General features: G+C 45.6%; 1 protein-coding gene across 1 annotated transcript; it reads left to right on the top strand.

The window, feature by feature from the left end:
* The first annotated feature begins 239 nt into the window (after positions 1-239).
* On the top strand, positions 240-8,131 carry LOC147726055 (epidermal differentiation-specific protein-like). Its single transcript, XM_086962862.1, has 2 exons — positions 240-375; positions 7,243-8,131. The coding sequence occupies exon 2, from the start codon at positions 7,340-7,342 to the stop codon at positions 7,859-7,861; it is 522 nt and encodes a 173-aa protein (XP_086818988.1). The 5' UTR covers positions 240-375; positions 7,243-7,339; the 3' UTR covers positions 7,862-8,131.
* Positions 8,132-9,289: the final 1,158 nt, after the last annotated feature.

Here is a 9,289-nt window from a genome sequence, read left to right as displayed (position 1 = left end):
AAAGTACATGATAAGGACATTGGCTGTGAACATTTCTATTGAATAAAGCTTTGCACAATCCTTATCTAAGGAAGATACCTCAGTTTCCCAGAAATGACACAAGATATGTGAGTGGGAATGTGGCCACTCCTCTTCCTCCCACATCTCTGCCATTTCAGAGAGGGCTGAGAGAGTATAAAAGCTCCTGGATGTGGATAAAGAGATATCTGCTGGTTCTCCCAGTGTGACCAAGACTGCCAGTCTGAGAGAGGTCAGCTGTTGCTTCACCTGAGAGTGTCCAGAGACAGCCAGTCCACCCTCAGAGACCAACTCCTGCTTCATCCGAGAGTGCCCAGAGACAGCTAGGACCCCAGCCGGTGACCAAAGACTTTCAGGGTATTGTATTATATAGTCATTGCATTTATATAGCGCTTACTATCCCTGATGAGACGCTGATGTGCTTTACATGGGAAACATCCTTTACAACGCAACTTTTACCACGCAGTGCCTTCACGACACAACTTTTACAACGCAAACCATTACAACGCATTGCGCTAGGGGGCGCTCTAGGATAAGGAATAGGTTTAATTTACTGTCCAACACCTTCCCTACTATCCACGGGGACTGGAGTTAGAATAGTAAATTAAACTATTCACTATCCACGCCCCAAAGCACTATGCGTTGTAATGGTATGCGTTGTAAAAAACGCGTTGTAAAAGCATGCGATGTCAAAGCATGCGTTGTAATTTCATACATCCGCTTTACACCGAGCAGCATGATGCTCTGGAACCAAAGGCTAGTGGTTAATCAAGTGTTACTGGGTTTAATCTAGGGTGCTCAACCAACCATTCAATGCATTCTTTCCAGCTTCTTTGTGGTAAATTCAATTGATAGAAATCAATAGCTCTGTCCGCTCATTATTTGGAAGGGGCAGGCAGATGGTTGGGATGAGCTAGTAGATGAGCTTGAGGTGATTAAGTATTGTCAGGTTTCAGGGGTGTGAGTTTCAAAGAAGGAGAGATTGTGTTCTTTAAGATTAGCTGTGGTCCATGTTTTGAAATACAATCATAGAGATTAGGCCTGTTTGGGAAAAAAAGGACAGGCTACATTTAGACATTTCGAAAAGGTCTGTTTCTCTTGCCGGATTTAGAAATATAGAGGATTCTTTTTGAGTAAGCATGCAATTTGAAGATGAAAAACTATAAAAAGAAGCTGCATCATTTGCATATGAATAAGAGGAATTATTGGGTATTTTTGATGAACACTAGGATAACGTAAACAGTCTGTCCACTGTTAGGCTACCAGCAAGGTCCGATGATCAGCTACGGATTGGAAGCAAAATGTAATGGCCGAGCACCTATACCGGGATTTACCAGGAGCTTAGACTGTGCTTAAGGAAGAAGTAACCTCAAGATCAGAGCAATGTGAGATAAATATTTAGGTAAACAATGCACACAGAAAGAAGGAGATTCTCCATATGCTGGAGTGGATGTGTTGTGAAGTTTGGCTCACAGTATTAATCATAAAGGCACAAGATCCTTTTTGGATTCCCCTGGTTGTGGTGTGGTACAAGATGAAGTGTACTGCCTGAATGGTTTGAGGGTGCAAAGCCAGACACTAAAGTGAAGAGGATGGTGAATGGGCTCCCTTTAGAAATTAAAGAAGAATTTCTCAGCAAGAGGGTGCTGATTAAACTTCCTGAAGCACTGCCTTTTGGTAGGTGGTGGGGGGTGAGACTGCTAGCTGTTTGTGAAGGTGAAGGAGACTCTGTGCGTGAGGCTCAGCCTTTTGTCTTTCCTGATCTCAGCCAAATAAAAAATCCGACATCTCTTAGTGCATACTCTAGGACTCTGATAGTCATTATAATACAAAGCCTTTAGACCTGGTAGGAATAGACATTTACATTCTAGTACAGGTGAGGCGGCTTTGTCAGTCATAAATAAGGTTCAAGTTGTGCAACAAAGAGAAAAAACAAATACAGAGCATGTTATATTATATTGGTTTGTATAGCCCATTAATCATCAGAGAGAGTATCCAGGTGTTTGGGCAGGTGTGTAGGTGTGTTGTCCCCAATGTGCTTATGTGTTTAGCCTCTTGTGGAACTCAAGCAGTGAGGAGGAGACTGATGTATTGAGGCTGTTCGATGTCTTGGGTGCAAAGTAAGAGAATGAGCAACCTCAAGTTTTGTTTTTGAGGATGCAGAGACTGTTGGGAATGAGAGTGAGGCAGAGCGTAGGTGACCGGAGGGTTGGTCGAGGTGTATGCAGCTGTTCAGGAATTCTGGTCCTGTGCTGTGTAGACCTTTGAATTTGTGCACAAGAAGTTTGAATTGGCCCAACTCAGTGATTTTTCCTGAGGTGTGGTTTGATGTGGGTGCAGCTTGGGAGCTCAAGTATGAGTCCTGCAGTGGTGTTATGGATGGTCTGGAGTCGGTAGGAGTTGTTTTGAGAATTCAACAGAGAGAGTGTTGCCATAGTCCAGCAAGCTAGTGATGAGTGCTTGCACGACGGTCCATCTGGTGTTTTGGGGCAACATTTGAAGATTTTTCACAGCACACATAGGAAATGGAAGCAGGAGGTGCATTCTGTGTTTACATATTGAGCTTGTAGTCTAGGATAATCCCTCATTTCTTGCAGGGACTGTGGGTGTTGTTCCTAGCACTAACAGCCACCAGGTGGAGTCCCATGGGGAGGTCTTCTTGCCAAAGGCCAGCACTTCTGTCTTGTCAGAGTTGAGCTGCAAGCAGGTTTGGTTGTATCCAGTCTGTTCCCATGGTAATGCAGTTGGTGAAGTTGGTTCTGGTGGTGGTTGTTTTGTCTGTCATGGAGAGGATAAGTTGGGTGTCATTGGTGTGGGAGATGATGGTGATGTCCTGTGATCTGATGATGTTGGCCAGTAGTGTCATGTACATGTTGAAAAGGGTGGGGCTGAGGGAAAATCTCAGTGGGACTCAGCATATCAATCAATTTTCTGGTCTCTGATGTGAAGTGTGGAAACCTGACCCTTTGGTTCTTCCAGTAAGGAAGAAACAGATCCATTTGAGAGTATTCCAATCTTGCGGAGTCTTCTGTTGAGGGTGTTATGGGAGACAGAGTCGTAGGCCAAAGAGTGGGAGAGCAGGATGTGGACTGCTGTTTCTCCTCAGTCCAGGATGATTTATATGTCGTTGGTGGCCCAATGTGTGCTGTTCCGTGCTGTGGTTCTTTCTGAATCTTTATTGAGTGTTGTCTACAAAAAGGTGACGTTTGAGGTGAGTTGTGAGTTGCTTGTTGGTGGCCTTCTTAATCACTTTGGCTTGGTAGGGAAGCAGGGAAATGGGTCGAAGTTGTCCAGTTGATTCCGGTTGACTGTGTGCTTCTTGAGGAGGAGATTGATTCCTGCAAGTTCCCATTCATCGGGGAAAGTGGGGATTAGATGGAGATATTATTGATGTGGGTCAATGTTCCCAGTTTGTAGATGTGGTGGGGGCATGGGTCCATTGGGGCCAATGTGGGGATGGCATACACAATTTCTCCTGTGTTGTTTCTGGTGAGGGTTATCCATTAGATCAGGTAGCCATCTTGGGTGGTGGTGGGTAGGTTAGCAATGAGTTCACTGCAAAGTTGCTGTAGAGGTGTGCAAAGTTGCTAATGGTGTACAGTATGGCGTTAATAATGAGATGTTCCAAAGACATTAACCTATGAAATAAAACACTACAGACCTTCATCCTGCCTGGTGCAAAGGTTAACGGAGCAAAATGAGAAGAGTTAGTGAACAGGAGCGCCCAACAACTCATTGTGTTCTACTGTGCCATAGTCTGAGTACAAGTGGGTACCTCTGGTGAGCAAGGTATGGGGACTGCTTTAGTGGCTTTGATTAATGCAATGTGACTGAAAAAAGTGAGGCTCGACAAGTGAACTGGGTTAGAAGGTATAATGTCACCCAGGAGGAAAGGCCGGAGGATACAAGGCATTAAGTGGGGCTGGTAGGGAACAGTGAAACTGTGCTAGCATGTGGGTGTCCCTGTGCTGAGCACAGATTCATCAAAATGCAGGTGGATAGCACGCCATGCCTTCTTTAAAGACAATACAAATGTAGAATTCTTTAACCATAATTGCAAGAACAGGATTCAGCACCCACCAGTCATCATAAGAGCTATTAGAACAATTGGAACAGTACCCTGACTCCATCAATGTTTTTGCTAAAAAGGGTTTCTTTATTCACAATCTTCTAATTCTTTTTTTAAACTTGTATTCTGTGAATTGCAATGTAGCCAATGCATTTCGCCCCTAAGCAGAGACTTCTTCAGGGCTTGTTGGTTAATTGCACTCTTGTAGACTGGAAATGTCAATAATCTTCGAGTCTCAACGTGATGGCCAATTAATGTGGTGAAATGGATAGCTCTACCAGAGCAACAGATCTATTCTTTCACTTGTGCAGGGAGCCAATTCTATTGCAGCACCTCAACTTGGCTCGTGAAATGTCAAGAAACAATCGATTGTAATGTCAACATCGCATTAAGGTTGCCCCAGTGTTGGTCTCAAGACCTGGGTGTATCAGAGCTCACATATGGCATAATGTGGCAGGAACCCGAATTCAAAGGGGAAAAAAGAAAACGATTAAGAAGATTGTAAAGAAAAAAGACTTTTCGTTTAGAAAAAGAGTTGATGGAGTCTGTACACTATGTCATTCAAATTGTTCTTATATCTCTTGTGGTGTCTGATGGGTGCAGAACAATTTTCTCGCAATTAATTCATGGCGTTTTGCTCCTGGTCTTCCAGAGAAGTGTGGCTCAATGGTTAGAGCGGCAGACCCTGATGCAGAGGTCTAGCCCGGGACCAGGGTTCAATTCCCCGCCTCGGCGGGTCTTGGACATAACATAACATTTTCGTACAAGCGCCTTGAGACCCTTGCGGGTGAGTAGTGCGCTATACAAGTATCAATTTATATTTACATTTACATTTGCATCCCTGCACCACTCTCTTTGTACTTGGATAATCCACTAGTTGATCGTGATACGTGTGATTGTGGTTGCCTCAGTCTCTTCTTGAAAATACTTTAACACTTTTTTTCAACTGCATTTCCCAAAGCCTATTATTGTAATTATTAAAAAACACATGTGGCAAATACTCCACCCGATTCCGACAAACGGGTTATGAGAGCCTATGTTGTTGTTATACCGTATGTGACGGTTTTCAAGTAGTCTACGGCCCTTATTACAAATTTAGGGCTTAAACAGAAGAAAGAATAGTAGCCTACTGAAAACATCTTTTTAGAAAAATGTGTGTGACCAAACCTATAGTGAAGGGTTTTTAGAGAACCCGCGGAGGTCTTTGACCTGGCAAAAAGCCTTCTCTTGCTTTGGTAGTATTATTGCCTTGACATTCGTAATGTGCACACCTTTCAGCAAATGAGCAAAGCTGGTCTAAAATCAATCTGTGACATTGGTTTTCCTCACCAATATTTCAGCTAGGGCAGTGCTTCAGATGTAGGCTGTGTAGATTCATATGATCCTTTATGGAGCCACTTTTTGTCACCCAAGAAATTCCTTTCCCACAGCTCTCCACTCTAGCCAGAGTCAATATCAGTGATGGTTTCAGTTACACCCCCTGTGCCAATCTCCTGGAGCTCTTTCCTGTGGGGACACCAGAGAACGAGGGTGCTTAAGCCTGAGGTAACATGAAAGAGTTGGGGGACTTCTGGTTCCTTGGTAACACTTCAAGGACCCCTCTAGCAACTTCATGGAAGGTGAAAGAAAATGGACGCAAAAGAAACCCGGATATATTCTTTCTGAGGATTCAGCTGCGGTCCTTGCAGGTAACAGAGGTGAGGCCGCGTGAGGGGGGATTTGGAGGGAGGATGCAGAGGGAAAATACATTATTTATTCAATGTTTCCTCTGCATCGTCCCTCCAAATCCCCCCACCCGGCCCTCTGCTGTTACCTGCTCGGACTGAACCTGGGGGTATAGTGATTTTAGTAAATGTTTGCATCCAAGGAGCAACGGTGGGAGGTCGGTCTAATATTGAAGGCTGTCTGTTTTTCGTAAGAGTCTCTAAATTCACCTGAATGTCAAACCACTGCAACATTTCGTTTTTAAGTCATTTTCTTCCTGCTGATGGCTCCACCCTGACATGCAGGGTGGACTGGCCTTTGATTGCACCGGGCATTACCCCGGTGGGTCGGATCCCTTGAAGACAATCTTGAAAGCCGTTCTTACTTTCTGCAGCACCCCCGGGTTAACCACAGCAGGCTTCAAGAGAGAGTGAATGAGCAGGAGGTAGAAAGAAAGTGACCGGAGAGGGGAAACAAAGAAGAGAGAGGGAAAAAGAGAGAATGGATGGATAAAAGAGAGAAAGAATTAGCAGGAGGAATGGAGGGGGTAGACAGAAAGTCGCCAGAGAGGGGAAATAAAGAAGCGAGAAGAAAACAGAGAGAGTGGACGGATAAAAAAGAGATTGTGCAAGAAGACAAAGAGAGCGCGGCTAGTATGAGGCTGTTTGCCAGGCCTGCTTTGGTTCCCCCAGTCTGAACCTGCTGACCCACAGATCTCCTCCAAGAATACATCCCTAGTAAAGAGGAGGTAACTTGGTGAGATCCTAAGGTTGTAGTTTCTGGAGCCCAGGGACACAGATCCTAATCTCAACCTTTGTTAACAGACTGGAAAAAAGTTTGTTTCCTGCTTTATCATGTTTTTATGGTGCGTAATAGGAAAATCCATGCCACCATTTACACATCCAGATGCTGTCTTCACCCCCTTGACACTTCCTGATTCTCATTTGGTGTAAATCATCCCTCCCCCTCCCCCCAAACACACAGATGGCTGTGCTAGAGCTATCTCCTCATTTCTGAGACATTTGAGACTCAATAGAAATGTTCCCTGTACAGCCTCCACTGCTCCCTCCAGTTGGGCCAGCATTGCCCCTAAATCAATGAACAGGAAAAAAATGGGCTGCCGAGAAAAACGTCATTTACAAATATGTATCCAAATCTCTAGTGAAGGGTTTTTCGGGGACCTGTAATGCGTTTCCTCCAGGCAAAAGCCCTTCACCTGCTTGGCCGGGTCTTCTCATTGGTAATAAGCGCACATTTGTTTTAGCAAATGAACAAAGCAGAATTTAAAATGAATCGCTGAAATGAATGTCCTCATCATTATTTCAGCTATGCCAGAGCTTCAGATTTCGTGTGTGCAGATTAACACGATCCTTCATGAGGAGACAAGCTTGTGTCAATCACACGTCGACTGTCATTTCATATTAACCAGATGCACTTTTTCACCATTACAGGACACCCTGAGAGGCCAGCCGCTGCTTCACCTGAGAGACCCTCACAGCGCCTAGCACCAGAGTCGGCTGACGTTAAGCGCTTACAGAAAGATCCACCATGACCACCGTCAACTTCTTCGCTGAGGAGGGCTGCCAGGGCCCATCTTCTGTGGATGTCACACAAGACCTCTCAGATTTGTCGTCAATTGGATTCCTGAATCGGGTCAAGTCCATGAAAGTGAGCGGCGACCCCTGCGTCGTCTTTACAGAGAAGGGCTTCAAGGGGGAGTTTGCGCTCTTCCGGGAGGGGGATCATGACGCTGTGGGAGGATTTTCCAGAAATATCTCCTCAGTGCGGGTGGTGCAGGGGGGGCTGGGAGATCCAGAAATCACCATCTATGAGAAAGCCAAGAGATCGGGAAAAAGCATCACCCTAAAATCGGCTACCCCACACCTGGCTGATTATGGAATGAATAACATACTCTCTTGTCACCAAGTTAAGAAGGGAGCCTGGCGCATCTACCAGGAGGAAGACTACGAGGGCGCCTGCATCGTGGCGCTGGCTGATGACTACGTGGAGGACTATCGCAGCATCGGCTTTAACGACACAGCCAGCTCCCTGAAGCCGTACAAAAAGTGAGCAAAGTTTATCGAGATAAGAGTATCGAGGGCGTGCCCTGATTGGCCAGCTCCCTCGTGTCTGTCATTCACTCTGCTTCACACACCCCACATGACAGGAGAGACATTAATCAGCACATCTCTTCCACTGATTCCAGAATTCTAATGTAGCTTTTTTCCCAATCTCGCTCTCTTCATCTATTTACCTGAACAGCTGTACAAGGCGTAAATGCCTCTGCTTCGCCTGTTTCAATCCTCTGCATGAAATAAAGCAGCATTCACAAAAATCTACCTCTGATGGTGTCTGTGTGGTCTGTAGGCCTGTCTCCTGCACTGCTGCCCTCTGCAGAAAGAGGTGTGTTTTAATGTACACTGAAACTGTGCTGTCTCTGTCTGGTGCCCCAGCCTACCTGACTGGGGGGGAAATGGGGAAGGCAGGCATCAAAACTTAGCTACAGCTGCGTCCTCCAAGGGAAGGTGCATTCTTAGCGCGGCCATTAGGGAGTTCCCCGAAAGAATACAACGACCACCACCAGCCTAATGTAGGTTGTAGTCCTTTCTGTGTTGTATGAGAGAGGTCTGTGGAATAATGATGGAGGGAGGTAGAATAGACACACACATCTACACTCCCACACACCCCCAACACACACACCTGCACACACACGCACACACGCACGCACACACACACACACACACACACATCCAAACCCAAACCTAACACAAATGCAAACACTTTATGAGTAACTCCCAAAGTTTATTTACGAGGTGACGACATGGCTGCAGTGCCCCCTTTTTCCTCCCTCCTCCTCCTTCCCTTCACATTTTGTCCAATCCCTCCAGCAGGCTCACTGAATGTGGTTGCATTACATCCACAGAACATCAACACACAAAGAACTAGTGCATATGAGGTGCATACATTTATTACCCGGACTGTCTAAGCCACACAAGCTCTTCACAATTCTTAAGACAAAGCCTTTGAATGTTCTCAGTGCACATAGCTCCTGATCAGGACACACAGTCACCTCACACACCCCTTTCTATACACACCAAGCTCTCCCTTTTTAAGTAGAACTAAGGCCCACATTCTACCACTTCCAGGCTACACTCGCCTGATGGACTCATCACATCCAGCGCAGGTGTACAGAGCGCAGGACATGAGCCCTAAAGACATTGGGCATATTTACATGACAATAGCCCAGTGTGGTGCCACAAGCAATTTCACTGCCCTGATCTGCGTCATTTTCAAAACACAGGGATGCGCTGTATTACCAAGTATATGGCATATCCCTGTGCTCACCCCTGCACCGGCAATACAAAGCTGCCTAGCACTAATGCGGGCACCCTTGCACCATGGCGAAAGAGTGCCTGCAATGCAGGGATGATTTTATTTGTGCAGGAAGGGACACCTACCTGCACAACAAAATAATTACTGGTGTTTTGCTCCTTCTAT

The sequence above is a fragment of the Lissotriton vulgaris genome, chromosome 3_1 (genome assembly GCF_964263255.1).
Source record: "Lissotriton vulgaris chromosome 3_1, aLisVul1.2, whole genome shotgun sequence".
NCBI lineage: Eukaryota > Metazoa > Chordata > Amphibia > Caudata > Salamandridae > Lissotriton > Lissotriton vulgaris.
This window is presented reverse-complemented; position numbering and strand designations above follow the sequence as displayed.

Bases quoted from the DNA above. Each gene is read 5' to 3' on its own strand.
- LOC147726055 (XM_086962862.1), top strand. From the start codon at position 7,340: ATGACCACCGTCAACTTCTTCGCTGAGGAGGGCTGCCAGGGCCCATCT.